The 25,062-nt window shown below is 52.3% G+C and overlaps 13 protein-coding genes across 13 annotated transcripts; 7 read left to right on the forward strand and 6 right to left on the reverse strand.

The window, feature by feature from the left end:
- Nucleotides 1-200: 200 nt before the first annotated feature.
- Nucleotides 201-1,955, forward strand: SNOG_07550 (hypothetical protein; the record flags this gene model as incomplete). Its single annotated transcript, XM_001797833.1, has 1 exon — nucleotides 201-1,955. One exon carries the CDS (start codon nucleotides 201-203, stop codon nucleotides 1,953-1,955), a length of 1,755 nt encoding a protein of 584 aa, XP_001797885.1.
- Nucleotides 1,956-2,668: 713 nt separating this feature from the next.
- Nucleotides 2,669-3,342, forward strand: SNOG_07551 (hypothetical protein). Its single transcript, XM_001797834.1, has 2 exons — nucleotides 2,669-2,844; nucleotides 2,928-3,342. Exons 1-2 carry the CDS (start codon nucleotides 2,733-2,735, stop codon nucleotides 3,191-3,193), a joined length of 378 nt encoding a protein of 125 aa, XP_001797886.1. The 5' UTR covers nucleotides 2,669-2,732; the 3' UTR covers nucleotides 3,194-3,342.
- Nucleotides 3,343-4,175: 833 nt separating this feature from the next.
- SNOG_07552 (hypothetical protein) lies at nucleotides 4,176-6,775 on the reverse strand (the record flags this gene model as incomplete). Its single annotated transcript, XM_001797835.1, has 2 exons — nucleotides 4,176-6,249; nucleotides 6,306-6,775. 2 exons carry the CDS (start codon nucleotides 6,773-6,775, stop codon nucleotides 4,176-4,178), a joined length of 2,544 nt encoding a protein of 847 aa, XP_001797887.1.
- A 644-nt stretch (nucleotides 6,776-7,419) lies between these two features.
- SNOG_07553 (hypothetical protein) lies at nucleotides 7,420-8,532 on the forward strand (the record flags this gene model as incomplete). The annotated part of the gene is made up of 1 exon (XM_001797836.1): nucleotides 7,420-8,532. One exon carries the CDS (start codon nucleotides 7,420-7,422, stop codon nucleotides 8,530-8,532), a length of 1,113 nt encoding a protein of 370 aa, XP_001797888.1.
- A 106-nt stretch (nucleotides 8,533-8,638) lies between these two features.
- SNOG_07554 (hypothetical protein) lies at nucleotides 8,639-10,191 on the forward strand (the record flags this gene model as incomplete). Its single annotated transcript, XM_001797837.1, has 2 exons — nucleotides 8,639-8,654; nucleotides 8,930-10,191. 2 exons carry the CDS (start codon nucleotides 8,639-8,641, stop codon nucleotides 10,189-10,191), a joined length of 1,278 nt encoding a protein of 425 aa, XP_001797889.1.
- A 479-nt stretch (nucleotides 10,192-10,670) lies between these two features.
- On the reverse strand, nucleotides 10,671-11,708 carry SNOG_07555 (hypothetical protein; the record flags this gene model as incomplete). The annotated part of the gene is made up of 1 exon (XM_001797838.1): nucleotides 10,671-11,708. The coding sequence occupies one exon, from the start codon at nucleotides 11,706-11,708 to the stop codon at nucleotides 10,671-10,673; it is 1,038 nt and encodes a 345-aa protein (XP_001797890.1).
- A 1,109-nt stretch (nucleotides 11,709-12,817) lies between these two features.
- On the reverse strand, nucleotides 12,818-13,954 carry SNOG_07556 (hypothetical protein). Its single transcript, XM_001797839.1, has one exon. It carries the CDS (start codon nucleotides 13,919-13,921, stop codon nucleotides 13,022-13,024), a length of 900 nt encoding a protein of 299 aa, XP_001797891.1. The 5' UTR covers nucleotides 13,922-13,954; the 3' UTR covers nucleotides 12,818-13,021.
- A 1,408-nt stretch (nucleotides 13,955-15,362) lies between these two features.
- Nucleotides 15,363-16,461, forward strand: SNOG_07557 (hypothetical protein; the record flags this gene model as incomplete). Its single annotated transcript, XM_001797840.1, has 2 exons — nucleotides 15,363-15,813; nucleotides 15,935-16,461. The coding sequence occupies 2 exons, from the start codon at nucleotides 15,363-15,365 to the stop codon at nucleotides 16,459-16,461; spliced, it is 978 nt and encodes a 325-aa protein (XP_001797892.1).
- Nucleotides 16,462-17,082: 621 nt separating this feature from the next.
- On the forward strand, nucleotides 17,083-19,643 carry SNOG_07559 (hypothetical protein; the record flags this gene model as incomplete). Its single annotated transcript, XM_001797841.1, has 6 exons — nucleotides 17,083-17,286; nucleotides 17,339-17,584; nucleotides 17,640-18,038; nucleotides 18,202-18,422; nucleotides 18,472-19,254; nucleotides 19,397-19,643. The coding sequence occupies 6 exons, from the start codon at nucleotides 17,083-17,085 to the stop codon at nucleotides 19,641-19,643; spliced, it is 2,100 nt and encodes a 699-aa protein (XP_001797893.1).
- Nucleotides 19,644-20,882: 1,239 nt separating this feature from the next.
- On the reverse strand, nucleotides 20,883-21,569 carry SNOG_07560 (hypothetical protein; the record flags this gene model as incomplete). The annotated part of the gene is made up of 1 exon (XM_001797842.1): nucleotides 20,883-21,569. The coding sequence occupies one exon, from the start codon at nucleotides 21,567-21,569 to the stop codon at nucleotides 20,883-20,885; it is 687 nt and encodes a 228-aa protein (XP_001797894.1).
- Nucleotides 21,570-21,993: 424 nt separating this feature from the next.
- SNOG_07561 (hypothetical protein) lies at nucleotides 21,994-22,479 on the forward strand (the record flags this gene model as incomplete). The annotated part of the gene is made up of 1 exon (XM_001797843.1): nucleotides 21,994-22,479. The coding sequence occupies one exon, from the start codon at nucleotides 21,994-21,996 to the stop codon at nucleotides 22,477-22,479; it is 486 nt and encodes a 161-aa protein (XP_001797895.1).
- Nucleotides 22,480-22,730: 251 nt separating this feature from the next.
- On the reverse strand, nucleotides 22,731-23,255 carry SNOG_07562 (hypothetical protein; the record flags this gene model as incomplete). Its single annotated transcript, XM_001797844.1, has 2 exons — nucleotides 22,731-22,765; nucleotides 22,817-23,255. 2 exons carry the CDS (start codon nucleotides 23,253-23,255, stop codon nucleotides 22,731-22,733), a joined length of 474 nt encoding a protein of 157 aa, XP_001797896.1.
- Nucleotides 23,256-24,089: 834 nt separating this feature from the next.
- SNOG_07563 (hypothetical protein) lies at nucleotides 24,090-24,914 on the reverse strand (the record flags this gene model as incomplete). The annotated part of the gene is made up of 1 exon (XM_001797845.1): nucleotides 24,090-24,914. The coding sequence occupies one exon, from the start codon at nucleotides 24,912-24,914 to the stop codon at nucleotides 24,090-24,092; it is 825 nt and encodes a 274-aa protein (XP_001797897.1).
- Nucleotides 24,915-25,062: the final 148 nt, after the last annotated feature.

The following is a 25,062-nucleotide window of genomic DNA, read 5'->3' on the forward strand; positions in this document are numbered from 1 at the left end:
TTTTCCTGCGCGAACCACGCGTTCTCGTCCGAGTATCGCTTTCTTACTCCGTCTTGTAACGTGAGGCCCCTCGCATTGCTTGCCCTGCCATGTTGACTGTCTCTCGTGCCCCGTAAACCGTTACTCGACCCGTCCGCATCCATGCCTGGGAACTCGTCGCCTGGCTTACGCCCAATTCCCCTGCTGCGCGCTCCTACATGATGCACATCTCACCGCGAGACACCGCCGTGGCCCCGGAGCCATACGTCGTACCGCCCTCGCAAGCTTTCGATGGAAACGATGGGAGCTGGAGCACATTCAAGATCAGTGTGGGGACACCGGGCCAGGACTTCCGGGTCCTACCTTCAACCAAAAGCGGAGTGATACAGGTCGTGGTCCCAGACGGGTGTCAGAAGGGCATCGATCCATCAAATTGTCCGCAGCTTCGAGGCGCCGAAGTCTTCAATTCTGCGCAAAATCCCGGCTTCCAAGTGAGCGCCTCAAATTCGTGGTCTGCGATTGGACAATACGATGTAGATTTGGAGGATGCGCTAAATATGACGGCACGTGGGCTGTTTGGCTTCGACAAGATCACACTGGGACCCGCCGCGGATAGTAGATCCAAGTCGATGGAACGGCAGGTTGTTACTGGAGTTGCCGAATTGGACTACTTCATGGGCCTCCTCCCACTCGGCCAGGCAGAGCAGAGCTTCTCGAGTATTGGGGATTCCATCGACTCCATGCTGTACCAGTTGCGTAACACGTCGAAAATCCCCAGCTTTTCCTTTGGGTACACAGCTGGAGCGAAATACAGGCTGAAGTCGGTTTTTGGCAATCTGGTTTTGGGGGGCTATGATTCGACTCGGTTCAAGCCAAACGACAACGATTTCTCCTTTACCTTCTCCACTGATCCATCCAAGCTCTTGACTGTTGGTGTGGATAGCATACTAGCGACCAACAGTCTAGAGGGCACCTACTCGCTCTCATCTGGCGCACATTTCTCTGTCATAGACTCGACAGTCCCGCACTTATGGTTACCAATTGATATCTGTACTCAGTTCGAACGCGCTTTCGGACTCACATACGACCCGCGGACTGATCTGTATCTTGTGAACGATACTATCCACGAACAACTGGTCTCGAAAAACCCTACCTTGACACTCAAGCTCGTCAATTCACTCGAAAACACGGCAAAAAACTATGCGAATATCCAGTTGCCTTACTCTGCGTTTGACCTGCAAGCATCATATCCATATTATCCAAATGCAACGAACTATTTTCCCATTCGCCGCGCAGCGAATAGTACACAGTATGTTCTCGGGAGGACGTTGCTACAAGAAGCATATCTCATTGTCGACTACGAGCGGGCCAATTTTACCGTAGCGCAAGCCGTGTTTCCTGACCCTCTCCCAGCTGCCAAGATTGTCACCATCAAGTCGAAATTAGAGCAAAACTCTAGTTCTGGCAGCGGGCCAGGGCTTGGTACCGGAGCAATAGTGGGCATAGTAATAGGGGTTGTTGCTCTGCTTCTGGTTGCCATCTTCGCCTTTTTCTTCTTCCGCAGAAGGCGCACCAAGCAACAAACCTACGAACTCGCCAACAATCAAGTCTCGGATGCCGGATCATCACGCTTCCTTAACAGCGCAGCGCCGATGAAAACCCAAGGGCCGTCAGAGCTTAGTGGCACTCCATTGACCGAGCTCGATTCGCCGCAGGTTGCTCACTACCCGCCTGATCAGAAACTGCCAGTGAGCATCAATGATGAGCCGGCTGAGCTGCACGCCGAGTCGCGAACCCCGGTCACACCACGATGGCAAGAGGTACATCTACCACTGCAACCACCAAGCTTTCCATACGATGTGGATCAAGTAAGCAGTGGTAGCCGCTCAATTAGTCAGGTACCCAGCGATGATGGGTATGCCACTGGATCGAGGTCGGGGGTGTCACCATTGACTGAGCACTTCCGTAGAGAATGAAGCTAGGGGATTGGGATGGTTACACGGTCAAAGGACTATTTTGGGCACAGGCGCAAGGGAGTTTGGACAGCTTTGAAAGCTAACGATGGCGTTTCATTGAGTGTACACGATACCGCGATACCACCTGTATATACTGACTTAAGATCTTTAATAGCAAACAAAACTGCCACATGGCTCATTGCGAATTCGATGATAAGAGAGACGGCGCATTATCAAGAGAAGGTGTTGCATGCATGCATGAGCCAATATTATATTTATACGACCGCTTCACCGGTAATGGATTGTAGACTGCACATTCCATACGCCGTCACACAATTCGATAAACTTTATGCAAACCCTGGCTATAGTTGCGAAAAGGGTTACTTTGGAAGACCTCACGTGTGCGAGGATCACCCGCAAAAGTGGGTACATACGCGCTGAGGTTTGGCAACGCGTGTTGCACCACACGTGAGGGACAACGAACACGAAGAAGTGAATCCCACGACAATCAATCGCACCGCCCGCTATGCATTCACAAACCCAAATCCCATGCACAAACACAAGGCCCCACATGTCTCGCGTGCGCGTGGCTACGTAATGGATGCAGGGCCGGGTCACTACTGCCAACTCAGCTTTCAAGCCACAGATGAATGGGCGATGACGTCTGCACATGCGGGACTACGACCCCTTCCCAACCCCGCTCCTCACTAACAGCTCGCATTATTGACACCTTTCTCGAATCATAACAAATCCTACTTGCTGTAATCACATAGCAAATCACACCACACATTCACAGCCATGGACAAGATCAAGGAGAAGCTTCACATTGGCAGCAGCCGCCGCAAGTCGCAGCCCGAGAACGACACCATCGGACACTCGTCCTCAGGCCATGGCGTCGGCACCATTGAAGGTCCGCAGTCCCCTTTCCACAATCCAATCCAATCCAATCCCTCTCGTGTTACATGACCAACTCACACCATGTGTCCCTGATAGACAACCGCGACTCAATCGACTCGGAGCTCGCCTCGATGCCGCCCCACGAGCGCGTCGCGTACCTCCAGGAATTCGAGCACAGCGACAAGCACGACGAGCCCAAGAAGGGCGGCCTGATCGAGAAGCTGATTGCCCGCGGCAACAAGCGGACCGAGGAGCAGTTGGCGCTCGAGGCCAAGGAGCGCGAGCAGGCGCAGGCGCAGAGGCAGGCGCAGAGTGCGGGTGTGGGTGCGAGCACGTCGGGGGCAGATGGGGTTATTCGTTAAGGGTTGAGGATGTGGAGTGACAGAGTTCAATGGCATGTGCTCTTTGGAAGAAGACTGTACTTTACGATTTCGACGGTGGATTGGACTGGACTGCCAAATGTGTACATGATCGGTATGATCCGAAGAATGATATTCCTACAAGCTGGCTGTTACTCCGCGGTGCATGTGTGGCTGGGGAGCATGCGTGTCTTGGTGTGAGTGCCGCATCCGTCGACGGTCCTCATATCATATCGGCTAGCCCCCTTCTTTGTAACTTGCTTTGTTGTACTGTTATATCACTGTTCGCTGTGTAAAGACACCGCGTTCCAGGACCAACAGGCATGCTACAGTGACCTAACTAGTCTCTGTGTAAAACCACTGCGTTTCCAAGACCAACGCACATGGCACAAGTCACTCAGCGAGCGCATGTGCCGTCGTCGTACGCCAAGCTTCTAGCGTTAACCCGCTACCCAGACAGTGCCCCGATGCCCCAGTGTCTCCCATCAAAAAAAAGACTTGTATTCGCACGTGAAAGGCGCTGGAGGAATCAAGCTTGCTCTAAACCAGAATCCCTGCGACTTCGGCAACTTGCACTGCAATCCACGGCGATCTTGTTTGGTACTTCCTGATTAGGCCTGTACCTTCACTCGTCTAGTCTCCCACCCCCGCCGAAGCAAAGCCTTGCTACTTTCCCGGTATGTCAATTCCAAAGTCCGTTATTGTAATGATGCCTATCTGCACAAGGTGTTTGTTGATAATACAGGATTTATTGTTGTATCTTGACAAGGTAAAAATGCACCGCACCAGCTTCGCATGTGTCGTGTGCAAAATGTGTCACAGGGGCTCATCAGGGGGGATTAGACACATAAATTGTGAGGTTGGTATATTACAACTCTGCTACCCAGACATTTCATATACAAAGTGTGAAGAAACAAATAGACTTTTGTGGACAAGTCGTGCACAAACGCCAAATGGCCGATGCAATGCAATGCGTGGTAGTTAATCAGACCGGCAGACCCTCTTCGTCCATGGCCTCTGGCGCTCCACTAACTGCGCCGTAGACCCTAATCGGGACCTGGATTTCAAAACTCTCCGCAGGCAGTCTTTGCGCTGCTGCTAACATGACCCCTCTATCGTCGCTTGATATCTCTTCTAGTAGATCGTCCCACTGGGCTTCTTCCCCTTGCTCGTGCATGAGTCGGGGTGTGATGAATTCGACTCTGAGCTTCCACTCCAGGCTGACTCCGCTGGTGATGAACTCCGGCGTCGCGTTCGGGGGTATGGTAGGTGCAAATGTGAGTCTTCGCGCGAAGAGCGCGTTTTCTGAAAACGACGCGTATACCTTCTTAGTCACGCGGTAGATAGAGGCATTCGACCGCAGGGCTATGGCAGGGTCGACTTTCTCGGATGTCTCGAGTGAGACGTGGACGGAGTAGCACGGTATGTGCGAGTCGGTGAAGTCAATCACCGCCGACATTGTTTCACCAAGTCGGTATGCAGGTCGAGCGAGCATGATGACTGCGACTCGTCGGCCGCTACGTGCAATCTCAAAGCGATTTGCGCTTTGATTCGCTGCGCCTGTCAAGTTGCTCCGTAATATGGCTGTATCGATGGAATCCTTCATGGTTTGCGGCTCTTCCGCTATTGAAGACCTACCAGGCATGGTTCCAGTTGGTGACAACAAGCCCATGCTCGAATTTTGCCGCGGTCGTTCGAGAAGGTTGTCGACATACTCCAGGAAGTCGTTAAAAGTATTGGTGTCTGACTTTCCAGATGCAGCGCCTTTTTTAATTAAGCTGGGAGACTTGTCACCTGCGGCCGCGTCCAAAGTCGTTGTCCGCGCTTGGTCACGCAGTATGATGTACGGAGACATGAGATCATGTCCGAGAATGTCGCCACGACCTGTGTTCATTAGCAAAATATCTTGTTTTGAGAAGAAATACGCACTGTTCACGCTGCCGAAAACCCGGAAAGGCACCTCGACCTGTTTGACTTGCTGATCCTGAGTCGAACCAGTGCGTTGGGTGCCGATTGTCAGGTGATACGACACTTTCATCGACTTTCCCTTGTGCGAGGGAGGCAGGCCGCGTGGGACAGTAAAGCTGTATGTATAGCTCCGACTTTCCCCAGGTGCCAGTTTCAGGTCGACAAACAAAATAGACTGCGGTGTGGATATTAGAGGCACTGTCTTCATGCTGGCGATTCGGTTCATGTCGCGCATGCTGGACGGTTCGGATGAGCCGATCAAACCGCCCAACGACTCTCCAAGGTTTCCCCAGCCCAATGCGCCGAATAAGCCACTTTCGCGCTTCTTTCTTTCCACGCCAACCACGCCTCCGCCTCCTTGGCCTCCGACGACACCCTTTCTCTTCACTTCCTCGAACGGCGCCTGGTTGATCAGAGATCCATCCAGGGTGAAGGAACCCATGATCTGCGCATAGCCCATCATGATTGACTCGGGACGACTCTGCCTTACGGGCGGCGCCAAATGCGAGCCTTGCCGTTGATGCATTGGTCTTGGTAGGAGACGTGCGTGTGAAGAAGCCTGGCCGATATACTCGGAAGCGAGTGTCTCGGTGGAGTTGTTGCTCATGGAGTAGAACTCTCCGCTGCTGCGTGGTGTGCCATCCATGCTGGAGCCTGATATGACGCGTGCGATGGGTGACAGCGAGTCGACCATGGAGTTTGTCGGCGCCTTTCGGTGGTCATTGTGCAGTCGCGGGGACGGTCGTCGGTTGTGGAGGGCAGGTGTTGGTGGACCGTTGGTCACACTCTGTCGCTCGGGAGAGGTCTCGTCCTCATTGGGAGGCGCTGCGGGAAACTTGAAGCTTTTGGAGAAGGAGTTGGATGGCTTGCGCGTTGTGATTGGCATTTGCGGTGTGCTTGGTGTAGTTGTGATGCCCGGCCGCCGTCTCCCCGATCGGGATGGGAAGGCGAGTTCGCTCGAATTGTCGTGGCCTGCTGGTGGAGAGGAGAGCCCGCCAGCAAGAGGAGAGGGATGTGTGGCTGATCGATGGCCGGGTGAGTTCACTGTGGCGCTGTCAGCCTTGGAAGCGTGCCAATTGGACTGGACATACCTGGATAGGAGCTGGGTCTGCCCGGGACAATCTGGAGACTGCCAGACCGGGCGTGCCCTCGTGCTGGGCGAGCGGGTACTGAAGTCCTGTCGCGGCTGGTCTCGGTCGCGCCTTCGGTCCCCATGGACATGATGGACAGTGACCTGCCATGCCTCTGCCCGCCCGTGTTATTGCCAAAGGCTCCGCTCGGCAGCACCGGTGACTTGCGCTCTCCGGGCGTCGAGGGCGTGTGCAGCGAGAGTGCGGGGCCATGTCCGCGTACGTTGGACGGCGGCTTGTGGGCGGTTGTGTACGACGAGTTCCGGGAGACGGTCGGCCTCGTCGTCGAGGAGTAGACTGGCGGCAATGGGAGCTTCCGTTGCCGCTCCCCGCCAGGCGCAAAGCCGTTCTGCTTGCGCACCGGCGAGCGGTCGCGTCCTTCTGGCACGGCGACATTCTTGAAGGTGATGGTGCATTCTACGTCTTCGCCCGCGAACACGGTGGCATTCTTCCATTGTACAAACACGCGGAGGTTCGAGGGGGACATGGTACGGAGAGGGTGCGGCGCGTGCGGCGGTGTCGTGGTCGGCTCATGGGGCGGGGCCTTCAAGCGACATGACGCCTGCCTGGGGATCGCAGAGGGGTGACGGCGATCGCAATTGGCAGGTGAGGGCGTGAATGCGACGCGGGTGGGTGGTGTGAAGGTATGACGGCGCACTCCCGAGCTCCGCATCCATGATACAACACCCCTAAGAAGGGCATAGCGCGAGATCTGATCAGGGTCCACAGCACGCATGCGGCATGCATCTTCCTGGTACCATCTCGACGGGACTCGACCACCATGTCCCACTCGGAGCAAGGATGGCCAAGCAGAGCAACAATGGGGATTCTTCCCACCCTTCCGTTCTGCGAAGCCAGTCCCGCCCATGCTGAACTTTTCTTTGTCTGCACATCGAACGACGTAAATCTCACAATGCCCGTCTTTGTCTCCAGACCTCGGAGACCTTCACAATGCCCGTCTACCGCCTTCTTGTAGCGACCTGTGCAAAACATCTCGCTATATGCGTAGACAGTGTCGCCCTTTCTTTTCCGTCCCCTGTAGATGCGCTTGGTATAAGTATGAATTTCCATACTGAGTATGCAAGATATCCTGCAGTACTTGAAGCATCTCGCCTCTTGAACTGATCAGTCATGTCTACTGTATCCTCACTGGCTCCTTCGCAAGCGTCCAAGTCAAGCTTCTTTAATCGCTTCCAGCGTACTCCTTCCACTTCCTCGGTTGTCTCGACTGCGACTAATACGTCAAAGTCGTCTTCGGAATCCACACTCTCTGCCAAGGTCACCATACTAGATGCCCGGAACGAAGAGCTCAGCCAGGTGAATGACCTCAATCGACTCACGCTACAGAAGCTCGCAGAGGATCTGGAACTCAAGGAGCTGGAGTGTACAGATCTTCGTCGAACGACTAGCACACTTGAAGCGGAACTCGAGCAGACCGTCCATCTCAACTCAACCTCGTCCTCTTCATATATACTGGACCTTGAAGCTATGCAGGAGAAGCTTGAACTCTCCGAAGGCTGCCAAAAGGAGCTCAAGTGTAGCGTTCGCGCAAAGGAGGAAGAGATTAGCGAGCTTACCATCAAGATTGCAGAGCTTGCTGGAGCAGATGAGTCCGCTGCTGCCGCAGCCTCAAACCTGACGCGCTCGCTCAGCGATGCACACCAAGAGATCACTGACCTCCTGAACACTATCAAGGACAAGGACGTGCAGCTCTCTGCCGTCTCCAGCGACTTAGATACCGCCAACCTTTTCCAGGAAAAGCTTCTTGAGGAGCACTGTGAGTACTCACACAACGCCTGCAAGCAGCAGGACCAGGTTGCCTCTTTGCAAAAGGAGAACGATACCCTCGCTATGCGCGCCGCAGCCGCCGAGTTCAAGAACGCCAGATACGCTACACACATTGACACATTTACCAAGCAGTTTCAGTCCCTGAGCACATTTGCTGCGGAATCGCAAGTTAGCCACGACGCCCAAGTCGATGCCATGCACGCTCAGCAGCAAGATGCTTCTGCCCGCTTTCAGCGGCAGCTTCTCGACCGAGACAATATGATTGCCTCTCTTCAACAGCGTCTCACAGACTCCGAAGCTGCGCAGGACGTGGCTGGTTTGAAGCACAAGGACGACGTCGCGCGTTTGGAGAACCAAGTCACCCGACTGGATGTTCAAGTAAGCGAATCCGAGTACCAACACGCCGTTTGGCAGGATTATGCTAACGAACAAGTCGTTAGGCTTGGGAAGTTGTAAGCGCAGACCGTGGCGCAATTTTCAGATCGTTTCGGTCGCTTCATAGGTGTTGAAATCACCAGTATTTATAGTCAGTAAGATTGATATATTTGGAAGAACAGTAAATATGTATTTCAGTGTTTGTAAGTGTCTGACAAGTGACAACTGATATTCATGCAGTCCCATTATATATACTACAACCAGTGCGTGCTTGCAAATTCAGTAATGTCCATTTACACTGCGATGTACCTTGTCTACATACAATCTACGCTGTCCCCAAACAACGCTATCAAACTCATCAATCTCACATGTATATGCAGGGAATATGCCCACCTTCCTACCAACCCATACAGAAAGCGCAAAGAACCTCTCGTACACTATACATATCACACCCATCGGCAGAACTAACCATCTGAAGTAGACATGAATAACCTGATTTCAAGCGCATCATCACCACGACCCGGCTGGCTTGGTCAGTTCATGAAGCAAGTCCGCACCCAGTCCTCCTCCCCTCCAGCATCCTCATCCACACCTTCTGACGACATACCAGACACTCCACCAAAACCCGCATCCTCAACCACTTCAAGCTCATCCTCCGTCCCCAACGAGGACAATGACTTATCCAACCTCCGCGCACAAAACGCCTGCCTCCAAACCCGCTGCTCCGAACTAACCACGCAATCCCACCTCAACCAGGCTATCCTACACCAATGCACCTCCGACCTCTTCGTCAAAGACGCGGAGATAAAGCGCCTCAAAGCGCACATATCCGCGCTCCAATCCTCTCTCGAGGACCAAAAAGCCAGCTGCCTACGTCTCCAAGCCATGGGCTGTTCGCCCGCGGATCCAGCCCACGAGCTGGACTTACTCCTCCGCATCGAGACGCTGGAAGGGGAGAACGTGGCGTTGAAAGACAAATTGGCGGTGCAGAAAAACCGCATGAAAAGCAGAGTCAAGGAGTATGCGGACGAAGCCAACGACTTATCTACGCAATTGCGCCGCGCTGAACAATTTGCTCGTACATATGCGCAGCACCTTCGTCGCAGTGAAACGACGTGCCAGTCCCTGAGCGCCGAACACGCACATATGGCGAGGGAATTACATCTCGAGCACTCGGCTAATAAGGAGTTACAGAACGCGCTCCTCCAGCGCAGCAGTGATGCACGCCACGTCGCCGTCCTCACCACACAGCTTGAAAAAGCGCAGGCCTGCGCGTCGGCGCGCGCAAACTTGCTTGCCACGCTCACGCAGCAGAGTGAGGAGGGGTTGAAGGTGGGAAAAAGTGAGCGCGCCAAATACACTGACAAGATCACGTTTCTTCATGAAGAGAATGAGAGGGATCGGAGGCGCTTCGAGGCCAAACTCACAGCTAGAGATAAGAGGATCCGGGGGTTGGAGATTGAGCTGCGCTCTCCTGCTGCTGCACCTCACCCTGACTCTCTGAAGGTTAGGGCGCTGCAAGATAGGCTCGCGGGCGCGGAATTGGCGTTGGAAGAGGACTTCGCGCGCAGGGGGAGGGGCATGCAGGTTGAGGCTGATGATGCGGCGAGGGAGCGTGTGAGGGAGTTGGAGGGGGAGGTTAGGGCGCTTAAGGGGAGTTGGAGGGGGAAGAAGGGGAAGGGGGTAAGGAGGGAGGATAGTGTTGTGATGGGAGATGGAGATAGAGGGGAGGAGTACTAGGTCAATAGACTGAGGTGGATCTGGATAACATTGATTAATCAACTACGCGGTAAGATGTAGTCAAGTCGACGTCGCGTCTTAAGTCGTAGTGCGGGATGCGAGCAAGGAATAAGTGATGGGATTGTCTTTGTTTTGCATGTTGCTAGTGTTGGGTCTAAGACTCGATATCAAAGAGTAAAAAATAATACTCACACTCCATAATTCCTGCTTGTAATTAGTACTACACGAACGAATCTCACACTCGTAATGAGTTGAAAGTGATCAGATGAATATCAGCATCTCAACAAGTTAATATTCTAACCAAGTCTCTTTCCTCCCGCACAACGTATCGTGATTTCAAAAAAAAGACACAGTCAAATTTCGAACGAAATAATACCAAAGTAAATCTTTCCCAAGACGTATCCAACGCCATCGCTATGCCAGGGTATAAATTCGCACGAGTTACATCTCCAGTATGAACCCCCCCTCCCCTTCCAGACCTAAATCTCACGATACGTCCCGTCCACGGCCTTCCTCGCCACGCCCGTCGTCTGCGGCCCCGTCTGCCCAGGATTGAACGCCTGGTACGTTGGCTGGCCAGGGTACGAGTTCTGTGCCTGCGGCGTGTACGATCGCTGGCCGGGGTACGCACTGACCGGCTGCGCGATTGGCTCAGGTGTTCGTGCTGGTTCTGGGGGGTACGAGTACTCTGGAGATGGCGTGCGTTGCCGGGCTGGTGCTGGGGCGAAGTTGTCGTATGGCGCGTTGTTGTAGCTTTGGGCCGGGGGTGGGGGTGAGGTGTGGTAGGATGGCGGGATGGAGGCGTAGCCGCTCTGGGCGTCGTGTTGGTCGTAGTGGTCGTAGGGATCGTGGGGTTGCTGTTGTGGTGCGGGGGAGTGGCGGTCGTAGGACTGGTTGCGGGCGTAGCCTTCTCCTGCGCCGTAGACGGGCGAGAGGTTCTGTGCGGGTGAACCTCGCCTGTAGTCGTCTTGCTGGACGTATGGCCTTGCGTTGGAGTATGGCGCGGGGCTGGCATGCGGACTGCGGTGTGGCGCTGCGCCTACAAGTGGCTCGTTCTCGAAGCCCTGGTTGTATCCATAACCGTCTACTGGCGAGACAGGCGATCTGGTTGGTACAGGGCTCCTTCGTGGAACAGCGGCCATGCCTGCCATGGATGTGTTTGTCACGCTGCCGTTGTGATTCAGCCTGTCCATCTCCATGTCACCCCTCTTCTCAGGCACAGGCTGTTCCTCGACTTCGACATGTCTGTCGCGAGCATCTCCCCAGCTCGGCATGGCAGGCAGTGCATCCTCATTGGCAGGCTTACTGGGGCTGTCGAATGTCGCAAATTGTGGTCTCTCTTGCACATGAGCATAGGTGGGCGCTGGAGCGAACGCTGGGGCAGCATGCGAGCGGTACTGCTGGTTCAACGGTGCAGGTGGCGCGGCAGCATGCGCCTGAGCGTAGGGATTCGCGTTATAAGGATTCGCTGCGTGAGGGTTCGGCGCATATGGAGGATACGTAGGCTCGCTCTTCATGCGCTTGTGTCCTGAACCACTGCTCCCGCTTGGGCAGCAGCATGTACAGCATTTGCAGCAACAGATGGTGCATTCAGCGGCGCAACATAAGCATCGTGCTATGCAGAAGATGACCGAAAACGCAATGAGCCCGCCGACAACGATGCCGATTATTACTGGCCACCTGTCGCATGTCAGTTTGCGTGTAACGTGGGCTCGGTCTCACGAACTTGCAGTAGGCCTTAGCCATACAGTTGTCCCATGACGAGAGTGTGTTTCGCGCATCATCCAGCGGGTTTTGACGCGCATAAAGAAAGGGCATGGTTGCGAAGTATGATGTGGGAACACTCAAGAGGGCGCGCGCTTGATATTATGAGAGTCTTCGATTGCCTTGGGGGCGGACTTCGCAAGGCTATGTTCCGACCGGCGGTGTCGCGCGTTTCACGATGTGAACCTTGGAAGTGCGGATGTCAGGGGGTGACAAGCCACTTTCGAGGTTATGATGCAACAAACGGTCTTCTATAAGACCAGCAAAGTAACGAGTAAAGAGGATGCAGGAAACACATGAGCCGTGATGTCCCCCAAAAGATGGCAGGTATGAGGTTAATGAAGATCCGCGCCGAAACGCCTGTTCTGCTGCACAACGGCACGCACAGACGAGGGGAGTGGAAGTGGAAGCGGAGAAGCCAAGAATGTTGCGCGTTCGTGGCTGAGTTGCTTCCGCCGCTAGGAATGCTAACCACGAATTGGCTCATAGTCGTGGACGCCTTTTAACATGTCAAAATCATGTTTGCCGACACGCACACTTGCATGCAGAGCTGCTTTGTTTTCGCATGCGGAGGATGTTGGTCATGGACGTGAGTGGGTTAGGATGGCCCTAGCTGCTGGTTGAGACGCAGGAAAACCCCCATGATGAGAACATGGATGGCTTTGCACACACCGCTTGGGGCCCAGAGTAGGCGTTGCAGGTGCAATACGTCGTCATGCGCTCGCCACTAAACTCTTCTTTCTCTTCAATTGCTTCTCCTCGCAGGAAAACCGCTAGAAAGGCATCTGCCGCATGTACTAGTGCTTTCGAAGGATCGAGATTCGTCACGAGCATTCGTAATGCACAGAGTTGTTGCGGCACATAGGTTGTATAGAATAGTGAGAAGCATTCAATTACTACTAGTGTCGCCCAAAAATAGATGGCGTGGTATCATAATGTCGTTAGAGAGAAATTCGATGGTTGCATGTGCCCGCGCGCAACGCCCAACTTGCCGGCATCAGCACTTGATGACAACGAATGTGCAGATGCAATAATGCAGACGCTTCACTTGAAATCCGCCAGGAAGTCATCTATAGAGCTTCCGCCTCCTACCCAGTTCATGGATTGCCGTCGGCTCTGCTTGAGCTGCTCCACCTTCTTCTCGCAGTGCGTCGCGCTCCCTTTCGATCGACTTGATGTAATCGATCGCGCTTGAGAGAATCATGCCTTTGCTTGGCTTTATGAGAGCCTCCTCGCTCTTTGACAGTGTTGGTACAGCTTTCCGCAGCCTTTCGAGCTCAGAGTTGAGACCCTCTCGGTATTTGCGTTCTACCTGGTTGTGTGGCAATCGGCTGGATCGTTGGCATTTTGCCGAAGAAGGTCCAGCTGATTGGGACTCGGTATCGAGCTGGTCGAGTCGAGGGCGACCTCTCTTTCTAAGCGGTCGCTTTGGTGTGGTCTGCTCTTCCTGCGAGACGGGAGAGAAAGGAGACTCGCGTTTGATGAGGCGTGGTGACATGGACGGGGAGCCTGGCTGCTGGCCGTCCCCACAAAGCGAGGGTGTTCTTGAAGACGACCTAACAGTGGGTGAAAAAGACGCTGATCCAGCAGGATTGATCGCAGCTAGATTGACGGCGGCAGAATCGAACGAGGGCCACGGCGCGTAGCCCTCCATTTGTACGGATGTTATCTCGGGGTACACTGTCCCATCATACTGATTACCGACAGTCGAGTTGCTGGTCAGCGGTAGTATTGGATTGAACGATTGTGGGCGTGAAGACGAATTCGAGGATTTCTTCTCCAAAGTTGTGGCTGCTTGGTCGAAGAACGATTCAGTATCGAAGAAAGTTGACAATGAGTCGTTGGGAGACATGGTATAGGCGTCGGTAAGATAAGTCTTTTCGAAAGGTTGCTCGTATCCGAACAGATCTTGCGTTGGTGAGTATTCTGCGTTATTGAACACCTGGGAGTAATTTGACAGAGGCATTGTGGGCCAATGGCGTGGGTGTGTTTTATAGGTGATGGTGCAGTGCTGACAGTGTGTGTATCGAGCCTTCGTTCAGAGAGGCAGGCTCGGTGGAGTTATATCAAGGCCGAGGTACTCCTAGCGCTTGTGTGGCACAGTGGCATACACGAGCTCCTTGGTATATCGACGATTCTAGTCGGGACGAGACCCGAGTTGGTAATGTTAGGCGTGGTAAGGCGGCGGAATGTCGGGAGCTCCACTCTGGAAGCCTTGATGGGATTCGCTTGTGTTTATTCGGGAAGCTTCTTGCAGTAGTCCTGCGATGCAAAACTGTTACTGCAATGCCAGTGATGATCCCGTGTCAGTCTTAAATCGAAGTCGCAGCCGCGTCCTTCCGTCATTCCCGTGTCCAGGAGACCCAAGAGAATAGAGTCAGCAATTGGAAGCTAAAAACCTGTGCATGTCGAACGATTAACAGCCCATCGGGAAGGTCCGGTAGAGGGGCAGTTGTCCCGCATTGCAAGGATCACGAACTGCGTCCTTGTGTCTCTACAAGGGCGCATGCCGATGCGCCGAATATCCACACAACAACATCGGGCCTAAGGATGCATTGTATGCTCGGTGTGAACGTGGAGGATAATCACTGATATATCCACACGGCGTGCGTTGATCGCGATTTCATATGGACTGTTCTTTGGCATAATGACCTGTGGTGCGGTACCCAGGTAGTGTTCGATACTGGAGGCCATGAGTGTAATCCGAACTATGGCCGACTATTCCTGAGGAGCACGGGACAGTATCGAGTAATTCTCGCTGGCATAGCCCATGCGTATGGGAATAGAGTGGAAGAGAATTCATCCCCCTTAGGCCACCCACAATGACATGAGTATGCCAAACTCTTCGTGACAGCAGACGACCCTGCAGCGGACACTCCCGCTGCCTTGCACGAGGCTGAGAGTAGGCCTCGGACACGACAAGAAGTTATCGACGAAGAATCGATCTCTGTAGTGTTCTCGAGCTCGGTAGGAGGAGTCGTGGAAAGTGGCCTGAGAATGGTACGACTCGGCCCAATACGGTTTAGTGTGTCAGCTTCCGGCATCGACATCTCTCAACGCCAACATATCCGTCCATTGATGCTTGCACCTTTTTTTATTGTCGCACACACTGCCAATGTTTTTTGGCTTCTCCTGCACCTCCGCCCGCCACTATCCTGCGGATTACTTATGTCGTGTATGTGAAAGAGACGTGATTTCTAGGGAATTGAACGCGCGCCGCGCTGCCTCGTTAGCGAGCATTCATTATCACAAATCATGAACGGCGGTCTGAGCAGCCGGATGGTGGAGTTGGGAACCGTATCAGGCAGAAGCATATGATGTCGAGGTGGCTGCGTTGCCAGTACCTCTTCAGACCCCACTCTCGCCTAGGCTCGTGGCTCCGAAGCTCCAGACAGTTCAGCCAACCAATGTCTACTACCACGTCAAGACCAGAAGGCGATCGCATCAAGACGCGATTTCTGATCATTTCAGACACGCATTCGGCCGCGCCTGGACAGGTCACGAGAAAGACCGATGTTGTCGCCAGCACACCCTTGCCGAAGGCAGACGTCCTTTTGCATTGCGGTGATCTGACCATGGTCGGACATTTGAGCGAGTACGATAAGACTTTGAACATGCTGGAAACCATTGATGCGGATCTGAAACTGGTTATTGCTGGTAATCACGATATTTCCCTGGACGAGGTCTATTATCGCAGAAAGGGGCGCTACATGCACCGCTCTGGTGGCTACAGCGAGGATCTTCCTGAGAAGGCACGAGAAATGTGGTTGGGCGAACGCGCGAAATCCGCTGGTGTGACCTACTTGGAAGAAGGCACACACACTTTCACGCTCAAGAATGGCGCCAAGCTACGAGTAGGTGCGCGATGCAATTTGTCGTGTCGATGGCTAATATTTGAAGGTATACGCCTCTCCATACGTAAGTAGCTAGGGGACGAAATAGTCTCAACTACTGACTTCGCAACTTTTATAGCAACCAGAGTTCTGCGACTGGGCCTTTCCATACTTCCGCAACGAAGACCGATACAACCCTTCTCACCAGTGTACGCCGAATGCTGTACCCATTGCCGAAAACCCGGTTCCCGACTTCCCAGCTATCGATGTTATGATGACTCATGGCCCACCCCTGGACATCATGGATGTGACGTACAAAGGCGACAATGTTGGTTGTCAACATCTACTCCGAGCTGCCAGACGATGCAAGCCGCGGCTGCATTGCTTCGGCCATATACACGAGGGCTGGGGTGCTCAAACAGTAACATGGAGGGAGGGTGAAGAGCTGGATGTGAAGATCGAAGAGCACGTGGAGAAGACTGAGGTCATTCATGCCTACATGGAAGACGTCCCAGCGATTCGGCCAGTCGAGGTTGACATTAGCTGGGAGGGTGGCACGCCGTTGAAGTACGGCAAGGAGACTTTGATGGTCAACGCGAGTATAATGACTTTAGGGTATAAGCCATGGAACAGTCCATGGCTGGTGGATGTGGATCTTGAGAAGGCAGAATAAACGATTCCGCTTAACCTAGCTCTGAAGTTCACGATGGTTCTGGCTCTTCTCCCTTCGCTGATGGTGGACTGATACAAGCCGGCAGTCGAAAAACCTCCAGCTTTTCACTCAAATCCTCTCCTACCTAGTGTCCATGAGTGTATAAACGTCATGCTACCTATTTCCGAGCTATCTTGGCGCAGAATCGATGTCATCCCGTGGAGAAAGTTCATTTGATCTTTGCAACATCGAAAGAAAGCACGTGGTGTAAGGAACGATTCTTCCGCACGCGCATCGGAATTGCGAAGCGTAGAACGATAGGCATACTCATTACTTTGCCGCTTTACATCGAAATTTCTTGTTCCGCCAAGTCAGCCAAGCCAGCGGACGGGTTGATTCGTACAAGTCCTTGTCACTATCCTTCCTTCCTGGCTCGGCATTTTTATCGTCGTCAACACACCAATCATGAACGACCTATTGAGCACATGCGTCCTAATAACGACCGTATCAAGAGCAGTGAGGCTAATACGTTCGCAGAAGTGCTGAAAGATATAATTTCGCTTCAGAGCAGCAAGGCGCGGTGGGCGTTCGATCGTACTCATTCCCTCTTGTTTTCGGTGGAAGAGCCCTCGGATAGCCAGTATGCTCATCAATAGTCTTCTCTTGGCAGGATGGGCAACACTTGCTGTAGCGAGTTGGGATGGGAACATCAACTATGGCAGTCCATCTCTCGGGCATGCTCCGCTCGGTATCAACACAGATAAAGTCAAAAGAAGAATGCTGCAAAAGCGAGACGGATCATACCATCACTCCTCGAACATCACTTTCACCCATGGCGTCGCATCAGTATGAAGTTTCACCCGAAGTCTGTCTACCGAGAATTACTAACAGCACACAGGGTGACCCATATGCAGATTCTGTCATTCTCTGGACACGGGCTTCGCCTGTTCTGGAGAATGACAGATCGAACGTGACAGTCGAGGGATTAGTGCCGTACTTCAGTCATGAGACGGAGAAGTACATCAAAGCATCAAAGTCTCCGATCTGCTTGGACTGGAAGATGTCATCTAGTCAGGACATGTCAGGTCCGGTGGTCTCAAGTGGGAGAGCTTACACAACATCTGACATTGACTATACGGTTAAGGTACGTGTGCTCTAGCAGTGAGATCAATACAGGGCCACTTAGCTGATCTGGCTAGGTTGAAGCAGATGGTCTCAGCCCTTTTACAACATACTTCTACCAGTTCACAGTCTGCGATACCAACACTACTAGCCCAGTCGGAAGAACCAAGACCGCGCCTGCTGAGAACGACGATGTTTCCTCCGTCAGTCTCGCAGTCTTTTCATGCGCAAATTATCCGTTGGGCTATTTCAACGCGTACGGCAATGCTGCCCGCAAAGACAGCGTCGATTACGTAGTCCATCTGGGTGACTACATCTACGAAGACGAGGTCGGTGTTCCTGGTGAAGACGAGCGGGCTATGGTACCAGCCAAGGAGATCGTGACGTTGTACGATTACAGGACGAGATTCGCGCAGTACAGGAGTGATGAGGATCTGCGGCTGGCTCATCAGGTTTACCCGTTCATTACGGTTTGGGTATGCGAAAGAGCGAAACGCTTTAGTAAAGTTTTACTCTGCTAACGAAATTCGTAGGATGATCACGAAATTGCCAACAACAATTGGCGAGACGGGTCAAGTGTATGTACACATATCACATTATCCAAGAGTCACGGGCTAATCTTGTTCATCGCTTGCTTAGACAATGAATAACACTGAGGAGTCTTTTAACGAATTTGGCGGCATATCCTTTGATCAACGCAAGATGAACGCTGTTCGCGCATACTTCGAGTGGATGCCTCTGCGACAAGTCGACATGGATGATAACCTGCGCATTTGGCGAAGCTTCAAGTTGGGCAAGTTGCTAGACCTTGTTATGCTTGACACGCGTTCTTATGACCGAAGCATCACTCGCGTCGGATGGTAAGACTCCAAAATCCCTCCTCTGGGGCGATAGTCTAATCAAGACTAGGAACGATGAGTATGTCTACGAGATTTCAAATGACGCAGGTCGCTCAATCATGGGTTCGCACCAGGAGAACTGGTTCTTCCGCCAATTGTCCGAGTCCAAAGAGCGTGGCACTGCATGGCGCGTCATCGGCAATCAAATGATCTTCTCCCGCATTGACAGAATGGGCGAAGATCCCGATCGCAAGATTCCCGTCGATGTGGATGCATGGGACGGCTATGTTGCCAGCCGGAACAGAACGCTGCAGCACCTATACGAGAACGGGATTGACAACACGATAATGCTGGCTGGAGATAGTCACCAGAACTGGGTGTCCGATCTGGTATGGCTTGATGAAGTCGAATATGACTCCATCACAGGATCCGGTGCTATTGGTGTCGAGTTCGCTGTCACAGGCACCACGAGTGATGGCCTCGACGGGCCGATCGCTGCCACTGAGGAGATCAGTCAGAACCTTGTTCGCGATAATGCGGAGTTGCTATGGCAGGAAGGTTACTATCGTGGCTACACTGAGCTGCACATCTCCAAGAATAAGGTCGAAGCACAATACTGGGGCTGTCCGACTGTAGAGACGCGCAATGGGTTTGAGATATCGTTAGCAAACTTCACCGTAGCTGCTGGTGCAAATCACGTTGCGAGACCGATCGGCGGCAGTATTGTTGAAGCTGGTGCGATCAAGGAAGGGCAGGGTGAGGTGAGAGGGACGAATGTTACGAAGGATACTCGGACTGGCGAGTGGAGTGTGCACGCATTCGATAAGATGTTTTTGGAGTGGGCGATGGAGTGGTAAGTGAGGGATCTTGACTGTTGTCAGGGATGAAGTAGGCTTTATCGTTTGCTCCTGCCTTCACTAGCTGGTGCCTCACTGTCGCCGCTACTTCATCTCGATTCCTCTCGCTGCTTCACGTTAGCAACAAATGATTCCAAGGACCGAGCTCTTGAAAATCATGGCAAATATTCTCGTTCTCCTGGCATTCCTAGAGCTCGCGCTGTGCGCTTTGCTGAAGTCTGGTCCGAATGGCGAGGATGGCCTCAGCCCCAATGACGACTACATGCAAATGGCGCTACACCACAATGAAATCAAGTCGTTCTCCAGAAAGCGCCAGAGTGGAAGTCCGGTGTACACCAAAGGACTTAGCAGTTCTTACTTCGTCAACGGTGGGTGTATCTGCTAGACGTCTTCGAATTGTATAGCCTGACAAATTACAGTTACTTTCGGAAGCAACAATCAGACCATACCGCTTCTACTAGACACCGGCTCTCCTGTCACATGGGTCAATCCTAATTGCTCTAAAACGTCTGACAACTCTACACGCGCAAAAGCAAAATGCTTCGGACAGCCACGATATGACCCGTTCGATTCAGCCACGCCCAAAATGCAGGAGAGTTCCTAGTCACAAGTAGGCGGAAACCATAATTTCTGATTCTCACACTAAGAAATTTGCAGCTACCGCGCCAACCTCACCCACATTGGTATAACATTGCCCAACAAGACACATGTCGAATTCGACCCTTCAATGTGGAGGAAGAACAAAACAAGTTTGCCGGTCATTTTCGACATGGGAACTCCAACAAACCTACTTCCCAACAACCTCTACTTTGCCATTGGAGAGTTATATCCAGATGCGGTACCTTACAAACATCGTTTGGGCTTTACCGCATACAAGGTTCCTTGCGATGCACCACTTGGTACTTTCAATTACACCTTTGGCAGCTGTACAATCAAAGTGTCGTTCCTTGCCTCCCTTTGAAAAGACCCTACCAACGGACAATGTACTTTCAGTTTCGCTCTTGGTCCTCAGGATGAGGGAGCGACACCGCACATACTCGCTGACTCCTCCATGCGGGATGCTTACATGGTGTTCGACAGAGACAATGATGAGATCTGGATAGGGGAAAGTCCTAATTGCGGCTCGGAAATTGTGCCTATTGGTAAAGGGAAGGATGCAGCACCTAGAGTTCCGGGCTGTGAGGCGAAGTCTGAGCCAGAGCCGACAAAGTCTGGATACGCGAATCTTCCTTCACTTGCGGCCTCGAACGAAGAATACATGGAGTAAACATCTAGAAATATGGCATAGTTGACGTCTACGAATGATGCAGAACCGGGAAAGCATGAATTAAACGGTAAACTGTCGTGCCACATCTACATAAGCATGGACCGCCATGTTAAAGAAGCCTTGCTCAAAATCACCCGCATATAAATCGTGATACCAATTGTATCCACTGTCGTTTTTCTTTATTTCCCCCACAAGTAAGGTCGGCTAGGCATTCGACTACGAATCAACAACTTCGATTTACAGGACTTGATCAGCCACCATGATCTTGCCGCAGAAAGCCAACTACTTGTTTCTTACGCTGTGAGGTGTGAGCTCATGTAACTACACGCTAGGATATATCCAACTTACCGGTATTCCTTAATTGTTGCAGTAACACTCAAATTCGGGAAAGGCGTCTTCCGGCCAGTCGTCCAAATCATCGCTGCTGTCCCAAGCTACTCCATCCTTTTCCAACCGCACCTCACTTATCAGCTGCCTGTAAATAGTCTCTATCTCGAGCCCTATGGCCGTCCGATCGCCGTCCAGAGGGTCAATAAAGGTGACGTTCTCGATAGCGCATGGCCAAGGATGATAATGGGTAGCGTGGCCCCATTTCACGAAGCCGTCGCTGCAGACCACGCGGATCTCCTGTACGTTGACAAAGAATACCATGTCTCTGCTATCTGCGTGGGTGAAGGGCTCTTCATTCCTCGCCTCAAACTTGAGCCGTCTGATCGTTGGCGCGACAGTCTTGTAGTATCTGAACTGGCAGTCCAAGATGTCGATCATATCAATATCCAAATTCACCCATACATAGCGATCTCCATATTGCGTTCGATCTTGCAACTCGCCGAACTTTTTTTGGTACAGACCATGGTTTCGGGCTTCCCGGCAGGAATGTAGCGTGGCTGGCACAGGTGTGGGCGTGACCAACCGCCAAGCACCTGATCGAAATCCATTACTAGTTTTCACATAGACTGTAACGGTACGAGGCTCGACAGTCATCTCCCATATCTGAGCACGGAGTTCAAAAGGAAGTCTGGGGAAGGGGTGGAAGGTTGACATGGTGCTATTTGAGGTCGGGTGTACGATTGACAATTTCTCCACGATGATTGAAATGTATGCTCGATGTCTGGAGAAGGCATGGAGCGATATATAAAGGGGGTAAAATGTCGAAGGACCGATTTTGATATGGGTTGCCTTTGGCTAGGCACCCGCAAGCAGTGCTAGCTGTAAGCTACATGGGGACCTGCGAATTAAACGTGAATGTACACTACGCTAGACGGAACGCTACCACTGAAGCTGAATCTTATTCAATGCTCCTGGACTAGAATTATTTGAAACAGCATCGCGGCGGGTTGAAAGGACATGGAGTTTCCTTGTGAGTATTCACGTGCGCGATGGGACAACGGGCTAGCGCCACGCTAAAGCAAAAGGTGGGGTCACAATCTCGCGCTAAGTAGTGAATCGTTCCGTTCAGCATCCAAACATGTCAAAAGCTCTTTCAAAAGCCGTCGTTCACAAACCTCCTACCAGGCTACAAGTCAACAGAATCTCTGTCGTCCTATACGGCGGAATTCAGCCCGAACCAGCATGGCAGACTAGCATCGCTGCTTCACTCTCAGACCTGCCCGTGGACATCCTTGACCCGCGTCGCGATGACTGGGACAGCAGCTGGATCGAAGATATCTCGTTCCCCAAGTTCAAGGGGCAGGTGGAGTGGGAGATGGACTGCGCGAAAGTCGCGGATGTTATTGTCTTTTACTTTCCGCCTGGGCTGTTGACGCCTGTCGCGCTGTTGGAGTTGGGCATGCATGCTGGGACTGGCAAAGCACTCGTGTGCTGCCCTGAAGGCTTCTACAAACGAGGCAACATTCAGATTCTGTGCTTGAGATATGGTATTGATCTTCTGGATACTCTGGACGACTTGAAGGATCAGGTTCGATCGAGACTGCTGGAGAAATTACAAGAGTAGTTATTAGTGAGCATCAGTTCCTCGAGCTGAGCGTATATTTGTTTAGATACACGCAATTTGCTGCGATATGCCCCCTGCTTTTCAGCCTGAACTCGTCGTCCGAGACATTTGAGATCCACTGATGCATTAATATGGTTCCGACCAAATTGCCTATAAGAAAGCAGTTTGCTTTGCGGCCAGCTGCCTACTTCGCAGACTCGTCGCGATTCCCTGCCCAAAAGCGGTAAAGCTGGCTCATAAACTCCCATACCTCAAATCGGCTTCATGCGGAAAGCAGCGCAGGGGTCTGGCTCGTTGACATAGCTTGGCTGACGCGATCGCTAAGACATGGGCGCACTGTATCTTGTCTCAGCACCAGTGGTTGGCGCAGCGTGGTGTGTATCGTTTTGCGGTTGCACCGGATAACTCGGGGGTAGTGTGGTATCTTCTGTGGAGTGTGCGTTCGAGGCATCGTGCCCAGTGTAGGGTGGTGGAGGTGGAGGTGCGGGTTTGGGTTTGGGAGGGTATTGGCCATTCATCAAGTCTGCCAGGCTCACGTCTTGTCCGCCGTTTTGTTTCCTAAGCTTGCGGAGTTGTGCAGGATACATCAACAAGACGACGAGACCTAATCCGACAACTAGGACAGCCCCAGGGATGCAGATGCCCAAGGCGACCTTGACGCCGGTAGAAATCTCGCGCTTTTGAACATGTGTGGATCGTGTTGAGAGGTCGGCTTGCGGGATCGAGAGCGCGCATGCTACCTGCACCAGGGCGAGGTACACGAGAGTGGAAAACATGGTGCAACGTGTGTGAAGAGTCCAGCGTGCGCGGTCGTGTGAGGCAAAGTCTTTGGAGCGAACGAGCCGCGGTAGGCGGACGGAATCAAGCCGCTTATGACCGCCATTAGAACAATGAGGTGGTCTCGTATATAAATCACACCTGCCCCATAAGGTAGCGGTTAGGCGACCATTACCGATGCCAGATTAGCGCTGACTGGTTGGAACAGCAATCTTGCGGTTGAGCAAGCCTATGACTTGCTGGTACGCCTCGATCTTAACTGTTGTTAATCCGTGTCAGTAAGCCACTGCGCGGAACGCTGGGACGAGATAGGAAGGTCAAAGGTTCAACATGGCGGAGGCTAACGCGAAGAAGGCACCAAGCCTTCGCCAAGTCTCTGCAAACATCTTCGCCGCGTTGATTCTCCCGGACAAGCTTCATCAAGCCGAAGGCAAGCTCTCAGAACATAAATAATTTGCTTGTACCGCAGGTGTTCCCCAACTCCTTCCTTAATGAACGTTGTCGAATTTGGTGACTTGCGCATACGCAAGTCGTGCGACTTGATCTGACGTCACCAACTGTCTACTAAACTTTGGATATTAGTAGAAGTAGATTGAAGACAAAACGTTGCATTATCGATACTGGATTTCATTATGCACCTCAATCCTTCGTTTGCTGGTCATACTCGTACATGTTCACGACACGGACCATATCCGAGAAAAAAGATATTATTTTGTGACTGTAATCAAGGTAGTCTGAAGCACCCCTAAGAACCATAAAAAAGACAAATTAGAAAATGAGGGTATCTTCGACAAACTAGAAGGAACATTCTAAGAACTCGCTCAAAACGCACTTCAAGCCATGCATTTCAGCATGACTGCACCTTCTCTAATTCCGTCAACCACACCCGCCGTCTCCTCTTCACCGAGTTCTCCCATGATTTCTCTTAGTTCCACTTCACTCTTTTTTAACGCGACTTGCCCTGCCAGATATACCCAACTCCACTTGTTCAGCACGTCCTTTTCCACCTTGAAGTCGAAGTAAGTCTCGGGGAAATCGAATCGCAACTGCAGCTGCCTGACCGGAAGTGCAGCAATGGCTTGTTTAAAGCGTGAGCTGTGGTCTGCATATTGGAAGCCGGTGATGAATCTTGAGATGTCGAGAGAGTTCTCCTCTTCGTTTGTGGTCCTGACGTATGGCCGAACGTCTGCTCCTAGTCTTATAGTCCGCAAGTTTTCCTTGACGCCGCCAAGGAGGTAGGACAAACTCGTTATGTAACGATCAGCTCCGTTGCACATGGGTTTCCATCCGCCATGATGATTCCTTGAAGTCGTTCTCGATGTGGGTTGATAGTAAAGAAGGTCCACTTCTAGATAGCGGATGAGATTGAGATTCTGGAGCTGAAGTGGCGGTTCGAACGCGCCACTCCCCTCATCACTGTCGTTCTGGGGTGGGATCGAACTGATGCGAAAAGTGTTCATGCCAAAGAAGACATGACGAGCTTCGGTATAGACTTGTTTGTTCGTGCGCATGACGGCTGTGTGAATGTCGTATTTCTCATCGTAGACCTGGCGTGCAGTCGGGCCTTTGAGCGGCGTGGGGGCGACAAGCAGTTGACTGTAGATTTGCAGGCGCAATTCAGGAGGGAGAAGAGAAAGGAAAGGTGTACTAGTCGCCATGGCTGTGTAAGTGAAATGGTGTGAAGACTCAGTTTCCAGGATAGGAAAATGTGGCTCAGGCGCAATAAGTAGGCAAACACCACGCACTGCCTTCACAAGCGCCAGTGTTATATCCCACCCCCTTCTCTCCGCGGCTTCCGTTTCAGCA

This window comes from Parastagonospora nodorum, assembly GCF_000146915.1.
Source record: "Parastagonospora nodorum SN15 chromosome Unknown scaffold_11, whole genome shotgun sequence".
In the NCBI taxonomy this organism is placed as follows: Eukaryota; Fungi; Ascomycota; class Dothideomycetes; order Pleosporales; family Phaeosphaeriaceae; genus Parastagonospora; species Parastagonospora nodorum.